General features: G+C 46.4%; 1 protein-coding gene across 1 annotated transcript; it reads left to right on the top strand.

The window, feature by feature from the left end:
- The first annotated feature begins 3,103 nt into the window (after positions 1 to 3,103).
- LOC146204087 (uncharacterized) lies at positions 3,104 to 21,460 on the top strand. Its single transcript, XM_084604181.1, has 3 exons — positions 3,104 to 3,286; positions 20,033 to 20,707; positions 21,314 to 21,460. Exons 1-3 carry the CDS (start codon positions 3,104 to 3,106, stop codon positions 21,458 to 21,460), a joined length of 1,005 nt encoding a protein of 334 aa, XP_084460307.1.
- The last annotated feature ends 116 nt before the right edge of the window (positions 21,461 to 21,576 follow it).

The following is a 21,576-nucleotide window of genomic DNA, read 5'->3' as shown; positions in this document are numbered from 1 at the left end:
GGGAATGTAGTGTGCCATGCAGCATGATGTCGGGACGTGATACAAGACGTTCATCAAAAAATGAGAAGGGTTCAACGCTGCTGAATCAAGTAAAATGCTGCGGTAAGTTGTGTTTACATGTATTTCTATGGGTCGCCCTCTCAACTCGCACCCCGATACGTTTCGCGGTGTTTTAAAAATACTTCGCCTCGGTAATGAGATTTCACACTTCCACGATCTTTTCCAGGGCGTTCATGGTTGCTCTGTACCGAATAACGACATCACAGATGACCCGTGAAATTAGAAAACTGCTTTGGAATATTTCGCTTCCATGTATTCCTATGGGCGGTAAGCCTAGTATTCACCCCCAACCGGCCCAGCCTGGTGACAGAAGCGCCGCCGCATCGTGCCTACGTCACAGATCGGTATCGGTCTATACCAAGACCGACTGAAATACAGACCTGCACAGATAGCACTGCTCCAGCGCGCACCTTCTAGTTCATAGCCTTCGCCGCTAGGGAACGAACACTACGGGTAACCTGGCGCTACTGTAAACCTGTTAATAAGAAGGGTCTATTAGTTCTGTCATTTTTCTTCGTCGTTATAGTTTATTTATCTGTCCACGTTGTAATGCACAAGCACCTGTTCTGCGCATGTGCAGCGAGTAACTGCAGTGCCGTCGCACAAAGCGGAATCGCGGTATGTCTTCTAGCGAGAGAAAAACATTATAAAAATAAACACTCTCCGCTAAAATACAAAAAGGCAAAATTTTAGAAGTATAACTTGGGCAAAGATCTTTTTTTTTAATTTGGGTACAGTTTGTTTATATTAATTTGTGATTTGATGATGATGAAAATAACAGACGAACAGGTCAACCGAGCGCCCTCAACGACGAGAAAGGTAACGAAAGTTGGCGCACGAGGTTTCATAGGACCCTGTTTTTTGTGCAGGTCTGTATTTCAGTCGGTCTTGGTCTATACACTCTTTCCGGCATATATTACCGTCAAACCCGTGAAGCCAAGGCTGGATGTGGGCATATATTGGTGTTGCAGAGAGTTGTGCTCAGTGCATGCAGATTCTTGCTATTCAGCTTGTGGCACCAAACGATAGCCGGCATATTTTATAGCGCGTGTCAAGCTAAATTCAGCCAAGGGTTAAAAATAGGCCAGAGAAACCATTTGTTGCCAGCCATCTGGAGCACCAGGTCTGAACAAAAGGAAGACTTCGGGGAAGAAAACTTCGATTGTTTGCGTGATACCTACTCTCGAACGCTAGTACTGGCTCAATAAAGTAGACATCTGAGGTTAAATTAAATACAATTCCGCGTAGTCATGGTATATGTCCTTGGATATCTAGCTGGCACCTTCATTTAATCATTTATTCATCCTTCATCTCATACCCTACTGTTGCCATGAAGCAATTAATATCGATAAAAAAAGGTACAGGCAATTTTTTACTTTCCAATTCTAATTTACTAAGTATTGCGTTCAAATAAATGTGATTTGCAAAGTTGGAGAGGACCTTCTGAAACCCCCGTCCTATTTGTTTCCGATAAAGAAAACCTCACGTGCATCGTTTTTCCTACCTCTATAGAAAGCCCGCGCAAAAAAAAAAAAAAAAATTATCACGTGACTGACGCATTCATGCACCACGATATTGTGGTGTTCTCAACCGTGCGTGGTTTGAGTGACCGAAATTAGCTGCGGCCGTGACTCAATAGCCCAGTCTCAGCGGCACACAGGTGGATAATTTTTGTATTTCACGGACTTTCTTTAGAGCTTGAAAAACGATGTGGCCTTCTTTATCGGAAATAAATGGAATGGAGGTTTTAGAAGGCGCTCTCAAATTATGCAAACCCAGTTATCCTCTAACGGCAACAGTTAGTAAATGAGAAAAAAATAATTACTAATTACTTACCTGCAAAATAAAAATTGCCTGGGCTAGATGGCTGGCAGCTGTATACAATTGTGGTCTCTCTATCCTGCCTCAAACGACTTGTATTGAAATGCATTCTGAAGACTAACTATGAGAAAGGCTTTAATCTTCTTTGGAAAAGAAAAAAGATAAGTCACATGTAATAAACTTTCACTAATTTGAAGGACAACGGAGGCCTTTTGTACACTTCGGGTGATACCAGTTTGTGGCTGACCTTGAAAATGCGTTTACAACCTGTTTCAGCCTAAATTCATGCAGACAGCTTGTACTCAGTATGCTCCTGGCCAAGCAAACCTCTGACCACTGTCAAATTGGTGCAGCTGAAATCACTGCTTAACTACCCTCATGCACTTTTCACAAAATGCATTACGCAGCGCAACGTCAAGCTTCAAAACACCTGAAGATGAAAAGATGCTCTTAGGAGTGTTTGTGTGGTCAATAATTTCACAAAAGGACTCATTATTTATTTATTTTATTTATTTTACAAGTTTTGCCAACCTTATGCAAGGTCTTAGGCAGGAGTGGGTGGTCATGACAATACAGTTATTGATGGCTTTTGTCCCATGCACTAGAATAAATTAAAACAGCAGTGGAGAAGCATTGTGAAGTACCTAAACAAAATTGCTGTGCCCTCCTCATGCATATATATTTTGCATATGCTACGCATATGATATGATGAAAGGATTTTAGCACCTGGCTTACAGTGGTGATTTATAGCAGATATTGTTGCTGTGAACAGAGAATGATACAATGACACAAAAATAATTTGTGGTTCTAGTGACTAATGATTGATTGACAGGCGATAAATAGTTTATGAAAAGCCGCCGACGTAGTACTGTAGTGGCTTCACCACGTGTCGGAGGGCGCTGCGGTGCCGGCATGATCGGACGCGTCTCCGCACAGCTCAGTGCTTTGATGCTGTTATCGGGAGAAATCCTGCCCATCGACTGAAAACGAGTGAAGAATCGGATGTCGGAACCCGCCGGGAATACGTGGATAACAAGTTCTCCACCAAGTGAGTCCGATTTCTCGAATCATCAAGGATTTTTGGGGCGAAGCGAGCTAAGCCTAACCCAGACGATAAGTGGTCGAGGCCCCGACGGGGGAGCCGAGGGTGCAGCAGCGCCACCGGCGGCGAAGAAATTCAGCACGGCACGAAGCGCGCGGGAAATTTGAAGTGAGTGCAGCCATGGAGGTGGTTGAAGGTGAAGAAGTGGACCCGCAGGAGTTCACGGTGCCGGGACAGTGGTTCCAGTGCAGAGGGAAGAAGGTTGTCCCGCTTGAAAAGAGCAGGAAGGAAATCGAGGCTGAGCAGTTCAGGCTTAAGCAGGCCGGACGAAAACTGGCAGCATTTTCTGTAGAAAGACAAGAGGCAAGAATCCCGGAGGGAGCGGACAAGATTATTCTCCGACCCGAAGGAGGACTAGATAGACTCCTTAAACGTGGAGCCGCATATTTAACAAGAATGATCAGGGCGTCGGCGGGCGTAAATATTGAAGAAACGGAAGAGGAGGACATCGTGATACCCAACACGAAACAACATTCCATTCTCATCGCTACAACAAGTGGGGAAAGAAAAATGAAATACGCGAGCATAAACCGAATTAAGCTAGGGGAAGAAGAAGAGGTGGCAGTCTTCGCCTACGTGGGCACTCCGGACGGGTGCGGCAAGGGAGTGGTGCACGGGGTGGATAGGATTTTCACCCAAGAGGACATCATGCAAATGCTAAGGCACAAGGCAAACCCGGAGGCTATCGGGGTAAGAAGACTCGGGAAAGATTCCACGACTATATTAATACTCTTCAAGGAGGAGAAAGTACCGAGGACCGTCATCCTTGGGGGAGCCCCGCACAGATGCTACCTGTATAAGAAGAAATATGAAGTATGCAAGGCATGCGGAAGACTAGGCCATAGAATCGACGTATGTCCAAACCCGACAAACATCAAGTGCCGTGGTTGCGGACAGGAAAATCCACCAGAGGACCACACCTGCAAGCTGAAGTGCCAACTCTGCGGGAAAGAGCACATGCTGGGGGACAGCAAATGCAAGCTGATCCATCGTACACCGTACGAAATCAAAAAGAGAATCTGGGAAAAGAAGATGAAGAAAGAAGCGGAATCGGAGGGAGCAACCAACCAAATCGCAAAAACCCAAGAACACCAGAGCCGCCCAAGAGCCAGACAAGAAGGGGAGAAAGAAGGATACAAGCCCAGGACGAGCTCCTTCCCTAGACTAGGAGAGGAGCAGCGGACAGCCTCCAGGGGACGAAGCTCTTCCAGGCGGAGGAGCCAATCCAGGGGACTGTCAAGCTCGAGAGCCACGACCCCCAGTCGAGACCGAGACGAACCAACAACCGAGAATGGTGAGAGCAAAGGCGTGAGCTTCGCAGGCAAGGTTACCCAGGGCCGAAATATTAAGAAGGACAAAAAAGACGAGGAAATAGAAAAATTAACAAGCATTATTAAGAGCATGAATGCAACGATCCTTAGTTTAAAGGAGGAAATACAAAATTTAAAAACAGAGCGCAATACAGTGGCGACTAAATCTCAAACAAAAGCAGGCGGATCTGAAATAGGGGCGCCCAACAAAATCGAAGGCCAACATCTTACAGCTCAAGTCGACAACAAGGAAGCGGATAATAATATGCTGGTCGAGGATACCTCTCCACCCCCATCTAAACGCAAAGTTAGGGAAGATAGTAGCTCAGATCTAACAGTGGATGAAAAGCTAGAGAAAGTAAATGCGAAACTGGACAGAAGTCTTAAGAATTTCGCTAAGGAAAGAGACAGTAAACTTGAGGACTTAGCCAAGCAGATTCAACATATGCAGATACAGATGCAAAATCACTTTCACCTCATGACAGAGGCGCTCCAGCAATTAAAGGGGGAAACCGCCAACCTAAATGCGAGAGTGACTATTCTTGAGGAGAACAAAACAAAGTCGAATAATGGACAGACCGCCCAATAACATCCAAATTTGGCAGTGGAACTGTCGCGGGTATCGACGCAAGCGACCGGTATTGCAGAGCACGCTGTCGATCCGCGAATCAGCCCCCCTTGCTATAGCGTTGCAGGAGACCGGCGGCCCGGCCAAATTGCAAGGGTATCGCGCCTTCCACAGTGGGAAAGGGGACAAATCGAGAGTTACAACACTGGTGCAGAGAAACATAGCAACAATCCAACACGAATTAGAGGACAACGTCATAGAAAACGTCTTTGTAGAAATTCTAACAGGAAAAAAGGAGGAATCAAACACTTTCCTACTCAATATCTACAGCCCACCGAGACAACGGAAGGTCCGCTTCAGGGCGATAATGAACAAGGCACTTAAGGTAGCAGGGAACCAGCCGCTAATTATAGTGGGGGACTTTAACGCCCATCATCCGGAGTGGGGGTACACTAAGGAAGACGCAAAGGGGAGACAGTTGTGGGAGGACACGCATAACCTGGGGATAACATTGCTCACTGACCCATTACACCCCACGCGGGCGGGGAACAGCGTTACCGCCGATACCTCACCGGACCTGACCCTGATTAAAAACGTAGAAACAACGCAATGGCTAAATACGGAACTCAACCTGGGGAGCGACCACTCAATAGTGGAAACCACGGTTGAAATCAGGAGTAAAGTCAAAGGAAAAAAGTGCTTCCGGACGAAAATCACAGACTGGGACCGATTTAGAGAGATTAGGGGGAACAGATACCTAACAGAGATAGGAAATATAGAGGACTGGTGCGAAGCGGTAAAGAAAGACACCAGGAAAACAACTAAGACGCTAGAAGGGGAAAAAGCTCCGGAAATAGCGGACGCCCGACTCCTACACATGTGGGAGGCCAAACAGGGCATGGAACGTCGACTTAAAAGGCAGGGCAGAAACAACAAAAATCTCAGAAGAAGACTGGCGCGTCATAACAAAGAAATAGAAGATTACGCCTTTAAACTATGTGAACAAAATTGGACTAACAAATGTGGCGACATGGAAAGGAATATGAACCTCCCGCAGACGTGGAATATCCTAAGACATTTAATAGACCCTGAAACGTCCAAAACACAAGCACGAGTCAAAATGGCTAAGGTTAGACACGCATGCGAAGAGCAGGACGATGACATATTCATGAAGAAACTCGTCGAGACATACATAGGGGACACCGAAATTAGAGAGCTACCCGACTACCAGGGAATTCCAAATGAGGAGTTAGATGCGCCCATCACGAGAGCTGAAGTAAGGGCGGAGATAGCGAAACTCAAAACCAAGTCAGCTCCAGGGCCAGATGGAGTCACGAATAAAATGCTCAGGAATTTAGATGACAACTCGATAGAGGCCCTTACTAGCTACATGCAGAAATGCTGGGAAAAAGGGGAGATCCCACCGCTGTGGAAAGAGGCTACCGTGATCCTGATCCCAAAACCCGGGAAGCAACCGAAACTGGAAAATCTCCGGCCTATATCGCTCACGTCATGTGTAGGAAAGTTAATGGAACACATAATTCAGACCAGAATTTCAAATTATATGGAGGAAAAAGAGAAATGGCCAGACGAGATGTATGGCTTCAGGCCCCATCTGAGCACACAGGATGTCATGCTGCGGCTGCAGCAAGACATAATTAATTCCAGAACCAAAGATGCGAAAGTCATTATGGGACTGGACCTAAAAAGGGCCTTCGACAACGTCAAGCACGAAGCCATCTTGGAAGGGCTCCAGCAGGCAGGAATAGGGCTAAAAACTTATCGCTATGTCAGAAATTTCTTAACGGACCGCACGGCGGTTATAACTTTCCAGGAAATACAATCTGGGGTGATCAGGCTAGGTAACAGGGGGACACCTCAGGGATCGGTACTGTCACCCACCCTTTTCAACATGCGGAAAATTGGGAATTACAACTTAAATTACAGCCTGTACGCGGACGACATCAATCTCTGGATCAACAGAGGGAGCGACGCAGAGATCAATGAAACGCTGCAGGCGGCAGCAGATGTCACCTCTAAGTACGCGGCGGACAGAGGACTTAAATGTTCGCCTGAAAAATCAGAAATATTCGTGTATAATGACAAGGCACTCAGGAACAAACCTCCCTCTGACCCACAGGTGTACGTGGAAGGAAGGGAGATACCAAAAGTAGAGACAATACGAATATTGGGACTCCGCTTACAAACACACGGAAGGAACACGATCACCATTAAAAAGTTAGAAAACCACGCGACCCAGACATTAAACCTCATCAGGAGGGTCTCACGTAACGGAGGCGGCCTCAAGGAAAAAAAACCTCCTGAGATTGGTACAAGCCTTCATCATTAGCAGAGTGGGCTACGCCACGCCATATCTGAACCTAAAGGCAGATGAGAGGAGAAAGATAGACGCGCTCATCAGAAAATGCGTTAAAAAGGCCCTAGGCCTCCCAACATGTACATCGACGGAGCAGCTACTGGCCCTAGGACTGCACAATACGATTTCAGAAATCACGGAAGCGGTTAAAACCTCGCAACTTGAAAGACTCAGCACGACGCGAGTGGGAAGAGCTACGCTAAGTAACCTTGGAATAGCCACAGACAGGGGGCAAAAGGAAAGGGTTGACATTGACAGGAAAATCAGGGCGCACCTAAGAATCCCTCCCCTACCCAAAAACATGCACCCTGAGTTTAATAGGGAAAGGCGACAGAAAAGGGCGGAAGCGATAGAAACAATATATCGGAGCAAACCCCCAAATGAAGTTGCCTACGTAGATGCGGCAGGAAACAGACACAGTCGATACATGACCATAGCGGCGGTAGATGGGGGAGGCACCCTCATCACGGTGGCTACCATACTAGGGAAAGAAACCGAGATAGCGGAGGAAGCTGCGATAGCGATCGCTTGCGTTGGCACCAAAGCTAGATATATTATTAGCGACAGTAAAACTGCAATCCAAAATTTCAGTAGGGGGAGGGTAAACCCCCTCACCACCAAAATTTTAACACAAGGAGTGATTGATAGGACGATCAACATCATCTGGACCCCGGCGCACGAATCTGTCAGCGGTAACGAGGCGGCCCACAGTGCAGCTCGAGATCTCTACCTCCGAGCTGTACAGGATGGCTCGGCTCAGGTAGAACATAATAGAGAAGGGCGATTAATTTCGTATCAAGACATTACAGAACACTACAGGCAATGCCGGAGGCGTTTCCCCCCACCAAACACGGCGTTAAATAGAGGTCAGGCAATGGCGTGGAGACGCCTGCAGACTGGAGTATACCCAAACCCAGTACTAAATAAACATATCCGATCGGACTGCGAGGACGATAAATGTAAAAAGTGTGGGGCGAGAGGAACCCTCGACCATATAATTTGGGAGTGCGCTTACTCCCCAGGCAGGGCGCAAAACATTAGCAGTAGGGAAGCCTGGGAAACCTTATTGCGAAGCTCGGACCCTGAGCTCCAACTCACCGCCGTCCAACTGGCAGCAGAGGCCGCCGGCGAAACCAAACCGGCCAGCATCTAATGCGACCATCCCGTGCGGCTGGGCCGCTAAGTCCCCTCCCCCTTACAGGGGGGTGAGACAGAGCGGCCCAGGCGGTGTGGTCCTTCTCTGTTGGACAATAAAAGTTTTCAACAACAACAACAACATCACCACGTGTCGGAAATAATTAATCGAAGGCTCCGTAAAAAAATTATATCATTGTATACAATGATGCAAAAAATAATTTGTGGTTCTAGTGAATGATGATGGATTGACAGGCGATGAAGATTCTACGTAATTCATTGATGTATGAGAGAAATAAAAGATGAAAAAAAAAATGAAAAAGGGGATAGAAAGGCGTCAAAAATGCTCAGAATGAAACGCCAATGCTTCGTGATGCTAATTAAAAATGTAGTGCAAATGTGAAAAATATGTGACTGATAAATAATAATTCAAGTAGTATAAAAAATAGAAAAGAATGCATTCAAAAGTGTCAAACTGCTCAGAATGGAAAGCCAGTATTTACCTATGCTAAGTATCGGTGTATAAAATTAACAGTAAAATAAAATAAAGAAAAAAAGTGTAAAACACCCTCCGTGTGTGTGCGACACGCTATCGCGTCATACCCTTAACGGCGGAGTTTAATTCTCATCTAATTTTTGGTTCGACTCAGGCTATGAGAAACGGCGAAATGGAGGGCTGCAGAAATTTCGACCACCTGGGGTATTTTAACGTGCATTGACGTCGTACAGCACACGGGCACCTTGCTTTTCTTTTCTCGTGCGTCGGAAATCTAAGTTTTCAGATATGCTCGAAATACCGCTCTACGAGCACTACCAATCAAAGCACTCAGTGCCGCACTCTATCGATGTTCTGCGCTGTCGAATATGAAGATCAGGCTTTATTTGTTTTCATATGGCATACTGGCATAAGTAAACGTTGTCTCTTTCTGATGAAAATTAACTTCGTGCTGAAGACATTTTTCCGTGGAAGTGGTATCTATCAACAGAAAAGCGTTAGTAGGTAATAGACACGCGTTCTCCATTCATTGAAATATTCCCCAGGCAGCGGAACGCTTAGGCTCTGGAAAGGTAGGCTAGCTTCAAAGCTAGGCTGGGAAGCTAGCTCTGAAGACTTGTCTCATCTATTTCGGTTCTCACACCATGTTTGGACTTGAATTTTGTGAGAATATGGGGCTTACTGGCGCAAAACTGGTTGTGAAAACGCAATGTTCGGTGCCGATGGGGACAAACAAGTGTACGCGATACGCACGCGTAAAGAGCTAGAGCGCAAACACATGCGCAACGATGTTAAAAAGTTTGGAACAAGTTTTAGTGCTTAATGTTTTTTTTTTGTATCCGCTCCCTGAGGATTGGACAGAGATGCTAACAAGGTTAGCATTTGCTGAGGAAAATTTTGGAAGCTAATAGCCCCTTTAAGAGAGCGATAAAAGTCAATGCTAGATCACATTTGCTTATTCAAAGCAGGCATGGTCATCTCATAAAAAGGGAGTTTTTTTTTTTTTTTTTTTCAGGCTTAATATGTCGCACAAAGCTGGAACTCACTCTTATTCCAAAACGAAACTGCGGTGGGCTTCATTTAAATTATTGCGAAGTAAACTCATGCACCATGTGGGGAAATAGCCGAGGTTTTTACCTTTCTTTTAATAACATTGTTACTGCCTCAGGGCATAATGGAATGTGTAAAAAAAATTTTAAAGGGATATTAAATGAAAGAAAAATGGTTGACTGTTCTAATAAAGTTCAAGAGAGAGCGATGATAAGGCCCTTGCGTCCATGCAATGTATGAAGATAAGTTGTTCGGCGAAAGGCCCACTGCCGTCAGGTGCCGAATTCTCGTCGGCTTCAGTGCCGGGCAAACCCACAACTAGTGGTGAATATCTGCCTCATGATTTTGTGACTTGCAGACAGGACATCTTGGACGTTGATATAAATAACGATATTGATATAAATATTGGTTTCGGCCTCTTCGTCCGCGAGCTGGAAAAACGTTCACGCTATAAATGCAGTGATGCTTTCTGGTGAGCAACCGTTCATTTTTAATTTAATGGGCAGCTTCCACTGTTTCGAACCCTTAGCCTGTTCCCCTTTCATCTCACCTTTCATAGCTGGCAAGGAGACCTCCATTCTTGAACAGATACCTACTGAATCAATTTTTTTTTATATTTTCGTACAAAGGCATCCACTGAGAGAGCGCACGCGCCAGGCGCCACTTCCCTCCCACTCTCCGCTGGGAGAATGTTTTTGCAGGTCGACGATGCGCAATCACGTGACACATGGGTGACGTAGCTTACACGTCACGTACGCGTATCTCGCGGAGTCTTTCTTTTCTTTTTTTTTCCCCTTGTAAGAGGAAGCGCTCGCGGCGGTTTTGTTGAGGGGCTTTAGTTTTGTCCACGCCATGGCTCCTCCTCCAACACAGTCTTCTCCCCTCCCCCATGGCTTCAAGCAGTAAACAGAATTTCCTCCCCGGGGGAATGAGTGAGCGCAGATTTTGTGCGTTCGCAGTCTTTTGCTTTCGTTCTCTTTCTTCCGGTGGTCTGGCGGGTTAGAGCTGGTATTCGAAGCGACGCAGGGACTTCGAGTCGCGAGTCTGCTTCTTCGCAGCGCGCTGCAGGGATTGTGATTGCTTCCTCACTACAATGAAAACGTGCAAGAGTACTGACCTTATGCGGGGCCTCAAATATATTGAGTACCTGCGCATCAGTTATTTGCACACACGCGCGCCCACACACACGCAGCTTTTAGTGGCAAAAAGCAAATACCTTTACAGCATCTTGCGGCGCGTAAACGTTGATGTTTGGAATTAAGCTGAAATTATACAAGATGTTACTTAGCTTACGGATACGTCACTACATTATATATATATATATATATATATATATATATATATATATATATATATATATATATATATATATATATAGTATGTACATAATTGAGGCGTAACTTTTAAGGTGCAAAAGCGGCTGATTGAGCCAGGTAAACGACAGCAAATCTTCAGTACTCCCTCCGCTGCCTCTCAAGCCAAACCAGCCCATACCTCACAGCTAGCGAAAAAGAAAAAAGGAAGCAAGCGTGCATACTGCTTTACCGAGGGCAGCTCCAAGCCGTCACTGGTTTGAAACCACGCTGTCTACGTTGTCTAGCCTGCCCGCCTCTAAAGCCCCTTTATTGAGGGCTTCCTTTCAACCTCTCCCTACTAATAGGAAAAAAAAAAAATACAGAAGAAAGCGTGCGGACGGCTAGATGCTCTTCCTCCGCCAGCTCGAAGCCGCGCTCTGACGGCCAAGCGCTTTTCTCGCTGCCCCAGTAGAATAAAAAAACAAAAAAAAAAACAACAACAACAAAAAAAAAAAACGTCGACAGGACACGCAGAAGTGACGTAGTAGCTCTACGTCACTTTTGTGTCACGTGATTGCGCGTTCACGACCGGCAAAAATACCCTCCCCTCTCCGCTCGGACTGAAGGCTTGGGCTCCCTTATGTTTTCTTTGGGCCGTTTCTGCCATCGCGAAAAATCTGCTTCTACACCGCTGTCGAAGCAGCACACCAAACTACCCGTACGGAGACTCCGCACGACGTGACGGACGTAGCGAGCGCGAGCCGGCGCGGCCCAACGTCGCTGACGGACAAATAGAATTGGTCCTATTTTTCGCCGACCGCGCCGGCCACGCATCCCAGCATTCCTCACATACAGTGAAGATGGCGGTTTGCTGTGTACAGGTAGTACAGGGTCTTGAATATTTGGGGGCCGGGATTTAAAAAAATTCCTAAGCAAAATATACTACCCTATTCAAACATAAATAACGTTCACAAAGTAGCAAAATATAGTCTACGTTATCTGATAAGTGATTCAACATCGGTACTTGCCTAGATTTCCTGAAATCGAGAAAAAACTGCTCTCGGTGGCGTGCACAATTTTCGCAGGAGTCGAAAAGCTATTTGGACATTGTGCGTCATCTGTCGGGCAGCGAGGCAAGCGCGCCAACGGCCAGGATGGAGCTTGCCTCACTGCTCGACAGATGACGTACCATGTCAAAGCAGCGTTTCGACCACGGAGTAAGATAAGACAGGAGCGCCGACTCTGGCGCGCTGCAATGCATTCGGCGTAGGCCGATTTTGCTGCACGAACGCCGAGCCCGCGTCCGGCGCTCAGCTTCGCACTGTAGGCAACCTGCAATGGAGTTTGCTGAGACATGTGGCGCCACCTGGAGGCCGACGGGATCTAATACTGAGTCGGCGCAGAAGCTGACGCCGTATATGTTGCGGCCGCTGTGTTCCTTCTGCGTTCGCGTTTTGTTATCCCAGTGAGCGTGATTTACTCATTTAGTGACTTCAGTGGCCTCATGCGATGCTTCGACTACTACGGATGTGAACAAGAATAAAAATAAGCGCAAGGGCGGCGAGAAAGACTGCCACAATCACGAAGGAAACCTAAGCGTACCGCTTGCTGGGAGAACCTGGGGAGAATGATGAGAGAAGGAGATATTGGCGGCGAGAGAGTAATGTAACTGAAATTCGTTTTGTTATGGGGCCACTGGTGTACAGACACCAAGAAGCTAAAATAAGACGATTACCCGTGAGCGGAGGAAACGGTATAAACTTCTGACTCGGGGAGTCGCACGCTGGTTGGGGCACACTACTCAGTATGCGCTCCGCGCTGTAAAATTTGGCGTGTACTGGTATATGCTGTGCAAGATCGAGTGGCATAGGTCCAGAAAAGCAACAAAGCCGCGCAGCCGCAGCATCGTATTCCAGCCACATTTCAACGGAGGCGAAATTTAAAAAAAATGTTCGTGGATCTGTGAACCGGATTTCTAATGCGGTGTCTATTCGGAACCACAAAGCCAAAATATCTTAAAAACTTCCAATTACAGATTCCAATAAGCATATTTATCTGTAAATTAGTTCTTAAGGGGCTGAAAAAGTCGAAGTGGCGGAGCGTAGAGGCCCGCGATACTGTATACGCTGAGAATGGAACTTCGTTCTATCGTTCCGCGCCAAATATTTCTTTCACCGACTGCTCAAGCTACTCAAGAGTCTCTTGTCCCAGACGATAGACTATTTCATCATTAGTAGCAACAGTAAAAAATTCTAACTCTTAACGACCCTCCTCTACGAAAGCTTTGCCGTTGAGTGCCAGTATTATCCGCCGGCTTTCCTCAAGATTGAGGTACGGAGGTACAAAATGCATGCCAGTTGTTGTTGTTGTTGTTAAGAGCTTTATTTTTCCAACGGTGTAGGAGACCCCTTACTCCCCGCCCCCGGCACGCACAGTTTTCGTTGATGATGCACGCTACAACCGCACAGTGCTTGCAATCGCCACATCCGTAGCGGGTACCGCACCATGCCTCCTGTAACTTCCGCGGCACTGTTGAAAAGTGCACCACGAACAAAAGTGTTCGTCATGGTATTAAACTGTAAAGCAAAACCGTGAGGAAATTATTATGCTGCTGTAATCAAACAGAAAGAACAAAAAAAAAAAAAAAGAAAAAACGGCGATCAATCTCTTCTCAGGTTCTCTCTGCACTTTCAATGTTTGGGTATGAGGTGTGAACGCAATAGGTAAATGAAAAGCTACGTTTACAACATTTTTCATTCATTTAATTATTTCTTAATTCGTCATCACATATCCGACTGATGCCCTGAGAGAATAAATTTCGTTAAAAAAAATTCCGTCTACTCACGCGAAATTCAAATTTGTGCGCGCGGGTGTTCCGTCGCGAGCGGCACGCACTTCGCGGTGACGTCGACACCGTTAACGTTTTAAACATGAGCATTCTCGAACAGGCGGTGTCCTTTCGTCAGTATTGGTTTTCGGAAGTAGCTCTGAAGACATTCGATTGCCTTAAAACCGCAGAAAATGAGAGCCGAGATGCTTCCAGCCGTACAACGCGAACGCAGCCCGCCCGCGCCGGCCTACTCAGATTACTCGGCGCCGCCGTTGGCGGCGCTGAACGCTGCGCTCCACTAGCGCCGCCTGACCACTGCAGTGCAGGTTGCCTGTAGTCTCTATATCCGCTCCTCTTTCCTCGCCGACGCAAGTTTGGTCACGCGCCCCCCCCCCCCCCCCCCCCCAATCCTCCTTGCAGAAAGAGACAAATATGCGCGCCACCTCTCAACAGTGTTGCGAAACGAAATGCCCCCGAGCTCGATTCAGGAGACCGCGCGAGCGTCGCGTACAACGGGCGGAGAGCAGACGGAGGGGTAAAGGGACTTACGGAGGGGTAAAGGTAGCTTTGCGCGTCATCTGCTAGCCGGAAAACGCACTAGTGCAATCGTGGTCACCACCAACCTGCATCTTTTTTTAAGATAAAACTTTTAAATAAAGCTCCGCCAGTGTCTTTTTTTTTTTTTTTTTTGTCCTCTGCGTATTCCGTTGAGAATGAGTCGACAGGGGCATGCAGACGACAAACCACGCAGCGAGATCACCAGTATGCAGACGGAACCGCACACAGCACGCCATACGTGTGAGGAGCGCATACTGTGCACTGCTTCTTTTTTATATGCGGATGGTAGGGTAGTCGATGAAGTGTTTCGTCGTTGGATGTAATTCAGGGTGCGGAAAAGGAAACAAAAAAGTCCCCTTGTTTCGGCCGTCAACTGATTCAAAGCTTTTCCAGCAGTGGAAGCAGAACGATTGGCCAGGAATTAACTCAAAAGCACAGGATGTGTGCGCGGCATTTAAAGGATTAATTTCTTTCTCTAAAATGCTACAGCAGCTATAAAGGAAATGCATTACTTAATGAAGAAAAACGGGCTCACCTATAGTCAAGAGCGGAATTTCCACCGTATTTCAGAAATCAAGAAAAGAAAGCTGTTGAGCGCTCCGAATCAGAGGGAAAACTTGACGCTTGTAGTGCTCAATCCTGAGAACAAGGCCCTATCAACTACAAGCATGCCACCGATGCTGCATCTACAACGTTGAGCTGCGAAAATGTAATAAACACGCAGATTATGCGCGTGCTGTGGAATGTCAGCGCACATTCAAGATCCCTAGGTGGCCCAAATTGATCCAGAACCATCCACTTCGGCCTATGTTCGTCAATGTGCAGGCGCCGGAGACTGAACATAACATCGCGTACCGTTTTTCTAATCGTAATACTCACACTTTCATCCACAGGATCACAGGATACAAAAGAAAACACAGAGACGTGAAACGCGCTGTCTGCATGGGAAACTTCGCAAATAGGAAGGAGTGAGCGGGATGCGGCTGGTGAGCTGTATGAAGCAGGTGAGCGCAACGGGACTGAAAGAGATATATGATAGCGATGAGGCAGGCAATAGGTGACACCTCAGTGCAGCTCGAAGATGCAGACAACACGATTTCAAGGGACATATTCCCCGCGGCGATGCAGGCGATACATATTCCCGCAGCGATGTAGGCGATGCGCAAGGGCAGCGAGAAGAAGCAGACGACAAACGCAGCGGCAGCCCGGAACCGCCGGAGCGGAGGCGCGGCGTCGGCACGCTTCAGCAGAGTCGGTAATAAATCCTAGCGCCATCTATCAGATCCGCCACCAAGCTTTCTCCGACGTAGCAAAATTACGCCCTTCCAAAGAGCAGAGTCGGCGCTCCTGTCCATCTTACTCCGTGGTTTCGACTCTCTTCTGCGAAAATTGTGCATGCCGCCGAGAGCAGTTTTTCCTCGATTTCGGAAAATCTAGGCAAGTACCGATGTTCAATCACTTATCAGATAACGTAGACGATATTTTGCTACTTTGTGAACGTTATTTCAGCTCGAATGGGGTAGTAGATTTTACATCGGAAGTTTTTAAATCCCAGCCCCCAAATATTTAAGACCCTGTAGATAGTGACCATGCGCGCATTTCAGACACTGTTGCGGAAAAGCTGCTAGAAGGCATTCGAGCGCAGCCCTGCGTCTATGATACCAAACGGATTGACTACAGAGACGTTCAGAGGTAAAAAAAGGCCTGGGATGCAATCTGTCAGCAATGCGGCCGGGCACAGCTGTGAGTTCTTCGCTGCAGTGCGCGTGCCATGCCCGTTTTGATGCAGTGCTCTAGGAGCTGTAACGATGGTGTCATTTAAATTATCTGCAATATATTCAGTGGAAGAATACCAGAAACTGCGGAAGCGGCTTCCCATAGAGTTGTGACCGGTACATGCCGGAATCGAAGGCCGTACTCGATTTGGCCACACGGAACGTCAGCGGCTCAACAACCAGGGAATTCGCGAAAACGATGGAATTCTACAGGAACTGCGGCCGACCGAGAAAGTGACCCTCATGACTGTGTAATCTCTAACCCTTCTGTAATCGTATACAGATACTTAAATGATTTGCTTTCAGTAAAACATGCACGTACACAATCATTATCGTTCCGTCCGTAGCAGTCGTCGACGCGGGCTCAGGCCGTAGCTGGACTGGACGTCTCCACGGCTGCTTAGTACCATTTGAAAATTCGCAGTAAACACATCGTATCATTGCCTTGATCACAACTCGATAGGCAGCCAGTTCCTCCCTGCAGGTGCCCTGTCGTCTGCTGGTCTGCAGGTTTAAACAGAGCTAAACCACAGCTTTATTTTTTTTTTACTTTTTAATACTCTTTATGCTTACACGGATGTCTCGGGAGAGAGTTACTGATACTGGCAAAGTCAAAAGAGGTGTGGTAGGCAGCAAATAACTAATTATGCTGATGCTTGCTGCAATAGGGGATATTCAAAATGCTAAGTGTTCTGGCAACCCTGGTAGCGACCGCCATGTTGTAAGGGGCGCGATCGGATATTTGCCGTTGGATGCTGTGCGTGGAAGGTTCAGCAGGTGCCGCCTTGGGAGATCTTTTAGCTTTCCATCATGCAGCATACGCCTTCAGCGTCAGTTCTGAAATGGTCGCCAGACCTCAGTGTGCTTCCGAAGCTAACCGATGCATCCCTGGCAGCATTTTGCACGCACAGTGATGCGTCCGGCAAGCAGCAGCGGAAGGCATACAATTTCGCCGTTGAGGCGTACGCCGAGCCTTCTTCTGTGTCAACGTGCACTTGAAAACCATTACCTTCACTAATAGATTGTTTGCCATCCAGAGCAAATGCGTAGTGCTTGCTGCTCGTCTTCAGTTTCAGAGTTGTGCTGCTGCTTAGCTTCCCGCTGACAGCGGTATGGAAGTCAACTTTAGAACTTAATAGGCACGCAAGGCTTTGCTCTCACGAACAGTGCTTGATCCTCGATTGTACAACTGGACCTTTGCTATAGTGTTCTTTGCGAAAAGTTGCAGGACGAGCTTTCCGAGCCGTCCCATCGTTCTCTCATAGTTTCTGTAAAGCAAAAACATCCCATAGAGCAAGGCTGTGTGAAAATTCAAGGCCTGGTTAGCTTCAGATACCTTTGAACTGTTCCGTAATGAAGATTGAAACTTCGGGTATGATACTTGGCTTTTCAGGGGGCGCCAACTCATTATCTTAGATAACCTGGGTACGCTGATACGACGTACACGCTCTCACATTTTCCGAATGATGCCGCGTCCTTCGTTTTCTGCTTACTCGCCTGCCGCGGACTGGTGGAATGCCGGCCGATAACTAGACAGGCAAACACTATGCTTTTAATATCTCATGCCCCACAACCTGTATTGCGTTGCTGACGGCATCACATACTCTGCGCGTTCGTTAAATCCACCCGTGAAGGTAAAACAACAGTCCTCTGTTTTTTTTTTTTAATTCCATTCTACAAGTTGTTTTTTTTTTACCTAGTTGCAAAGATGACATGTAATGTTTGAGAGAACCCTTGCTCTCTTTTGGTGGTTGGTTGATGTCCAGCTGAGCACTTGTGATAATATTCCAAGAGAACTGTACTGCATTTGATAACAGCACAATGGTTTATGTAATGCTTGGTCTGTAAATGGCTTGCGTCGTCCACTTTCTACTGCAGCCCCGATGTTGTTCTTGCCCGTGGCATCTGCTACAGAAGCCAGAAGAAGACTGGAGCACCCTACCCTGTGACAATCACACTAAAGAGAGATACGGATGAAATAACTGCCAACATTTGTGAGTGTCCGGCTGGAAACGGAGTCTGCAGCCATGTGCTAGCTCTTCTGCAGCTCCTCACCTTCCTTCAAAAAGGCGGCTACAAAGAGGCGCCTCCTGCGCTATCCTGCACTGAGCTACCCCAGCAGTGGAGACGCCCTCGGCAAACAGGACTCAAACCAGCCAGTGTACAGACCATTGACTGGCGACGGGTGCATGATGGTGGATGCAGTGTGCCCAAGCGACTGAAAGTTTCGACGTCTGAATGCCAAAGTGAGGACAGTTGCCAAGTTGTCAACTCAGTGAAAGAGCTTGGACAAACCCTGGGAGCCCTGGGAAAAACCTCATTTGCTTCCGTTCTGAGCAATATGCGACCTTTAGGGCCGACAAAATCTGGCTTTGCACCACCCGGCTCTCCTGCGACATACCACCAGTCTCTCCAGCCGTCTGGGTAGGCAACTTTGCTGGGCAACCTGCTGCCTGGAACAGATCAGACATGCACTTTTCCGACCATTGAGCTTTTTGTCGATGTTGAAGAGCATGTCTTTGAAGAACGATGCTCAAGTGCAGAAAAGGCTATATTTGATGTAAGTATCTCAGTACCATAACTAAGAAGTTCTGCTATTTTGCGAAATGAAGGGGTGTTGTCTCGAGTATTTTGACTGCATCGTGACTTAAGTCATTGAAGAAGACATTGCCTTTTTTTTTTAAGACAATGTGTCGCCAGATATGTAAAAAAAAAGCAGGATTGTATGTCGGAATACGAGACTAGATGATATCAAGAAGAAAACAATGGCACTGCTGAAGGATGTGACACATAAATACCTAAAACACCGTTTCCAGCTGTGATAGGTTTATGCAGTGGTACATAGTGTAGGATTGCATGTTGAAGGTGTCAGTAGTTATGAGGCTGGCGCACAGAACGAATTGTGATACCAGTCCAACATTTATTTGCTACAAAATGTTAAGGAGCTCTGCACGCTGCAAGGTGCAGAGCAGTTGTGCAGAATAGTTGTTTCATGTGAGTGCACGCTACACAACATCCCAGTTGTGGCAGCCACTTGTCTATGGATGCAAAAAGTAAGGCGCCTGTGTACTGTGTGCTGTCAATGCACATTAAAGAACCCATGTTGGGCGAAATATCTGGAGCTCCTCACTGTGCGTACCTCATTCTAGAGTAGTTTTAGGACATTAATACTCTATAAATCATCTAAGATGCTGCATAAATCACTAGTGCCTAACAAGGTCTTTGTATCCATGATCCTATAGCTTAAACAGCATTATTTTCTTAGCACTTATCTCCTTACTTTTAATGCTACAGCTTTCCATACATTAATTATGGTAGCTGACGGGAACTAGGTGCACTTGCTAAGCAAAGGGTTACTCTAACGTTTACAGCCGTAGCCAATATGTGTACTGTATAATCTTTGTCTTGGTTTATATACCATGCCATTGGCTGTACAGCTATCATCTCAAATAACGGGAATTCAAATAAGTGACCCATTTGCTTATGGAATTCTTTTTCTTCACATATACTAATCAATGAGCATAGCTCTCCTTGTCCGAATTGTTGTAACCTGGAAGTATCTGGCTGTCTATAGATAACAACATGCCGTGATTGAATCCAATCAGCTCTTTAGTTTCGTGCCTTGTAGTGTAGCTTTAAATTTTACTTATTTGCAGGAAATATCCATATCGGCTGAAGACGCCCGTGAGCTAGAGAAGAATACGCGGCAACAATCACAGAGCCAATCTTGGATTGACGCTCGCCGACCCAGGCTGACTGCTTCAGCCTTCGGCAAGGTGATGATGAGGAAGGAGTGGACGCAGAAAGGCCTGCGCAACTTGATCGACCCCAAAGACCTTTCCAGAGTGCGAGCCATTCAATACGACAAAAAAAAAAATGAGGCCATTGCTGTCGAGCGCTATGTGGAAGTGCTAAGAAAACTGGGGCATGATGTGACAGTAGAACACTGCGGCATTGTTGTTCCTCCTTCATGTCCGTGGTTGGGGGCATCACCCGACAGGTTGGTGTTTGACCCAGAAGAAGGAACTTTTGGAGTCCTTGAAGTTAAATGTCCATACTCGTTGAAGGATTCAGATGTGGAATCAATGAAGGCTTCTGACTTTTATGTTCAGTTTCTTGACAATGGTGAGCCTAGATTATCACGTGGTCATGAGTACTACTGCCAGTTAACCGGACAGATGGCTTTGACCTCCTGTGAGTGGGGGGACTTTGTCGTTTTTTCTCAGGACTGGATAATCATTGAGAGGGTGCGCTTTGATTATGCCCAGTGGAAAGCAATGAAACCTCGCCTAGATTATTTTTTTTCAATGATATGCTGCAGTACTTCTGCCGTGAAGTATAGATCTCATATAGAAATCATGTACGTCACTCTTACTATGTTGTTTTGTGCACTTTCTATTGTTCACCATCGAATCATTCAGTATGCATTGTTCATTGTTGCATTCCTTGTCACTGCGGTTTTTTTGCCCTTGGCGTTTTATCTTAGTGCTATCTACTTTGTACTGTTTTGCACTGTTTCTTCTACTTGAGTTAACATTTCTTTGTTTTATTTAACTGCAGTATATAATTTTAATATTTGGCCTTCTAGTCTTCTTACCATTCCTGTATGAACCTGAATATATACGTTTTTATACTGTTACCGACAGTCGACTGTCCCTTCAATAAATGTCACAGCCTAAACAGGTCACAACCATTGTTATGTTTCGCCCTACACGAAGGAGTACAGTGTTAGTCTTGCTGGGCTTCTTTAATTTGGATAGCTACATCGCTAAGCAGTATGCTTCACAGTGTTTGCAAGGAGCATCAGTCTGTCATATTTACGGCCTTTGGGAAAAACTGGTGGACTTATGCTCTTGAGACATGCAATGTGGCTTCTTTGCATCTCCAAAGTTCCAGATATCACATAGATGTAGGGAACTCTCGTCCTTAAATTTCAGGGCTTCCTCCAGTATTACAAGAGCCCCACTACATGTCTTATAAACAAATCTTGTGAGATGTATATTTTTGACAATGTTCATTCAAATGTGAGCTGCAATGCCCATGGCTTTGAGCTTGGACCCACTTCACCTGGCACCTGGACATAAGAGCCAGGATCTGTACATTACTGGTTCAAAATGCTGACAGTGCAGTTAGCCAAAATGATAGTTACACGACATAGCAGTGCGATATGAATTGTGACACCTGTCAGAAAATAAGATAG

This window comes from Amblyomma maculatum, chromosome 1 (assembly GCF_055883805.1).
Source record: "Amblyomma maculatum isolate TAMU_Amacu chromosome 1, ASM5588380v1, whole genome shotgun sequence".
NCBI lineage: Eukaryota > Metazoa > Arthropoda > Arachnida > Ixodida > Ixodidae > Amblyomma > Amblyomma maculatum.
This window is presented reverse-complemented; position numbering and strand designations above follow the sequence as displayed.

Coding starts and splice junctions, on each gene's coding strand:
- LOC146204087 (XM_084604181.1), top strand. CDS start 3,104: ATGGAGGTGGTTGAAGGTGAAGAAGTGGACCCGCAGGAGTTCACGGTG. Junction 3,287..20,032: donor TTTCTGTAGAAAGACAAGAG/GCAAGAATCCCG, acceptor ACTTATTTGCAG/GAAATATCCATATCGGCTGA. Junction 20,708..21,313: donor TATGCTGCAGTACTTCTGCC/GTGAAGTATAGA, acceptor CTTAAATTTCAG/GGCTTCCTCCAGTATTACAA.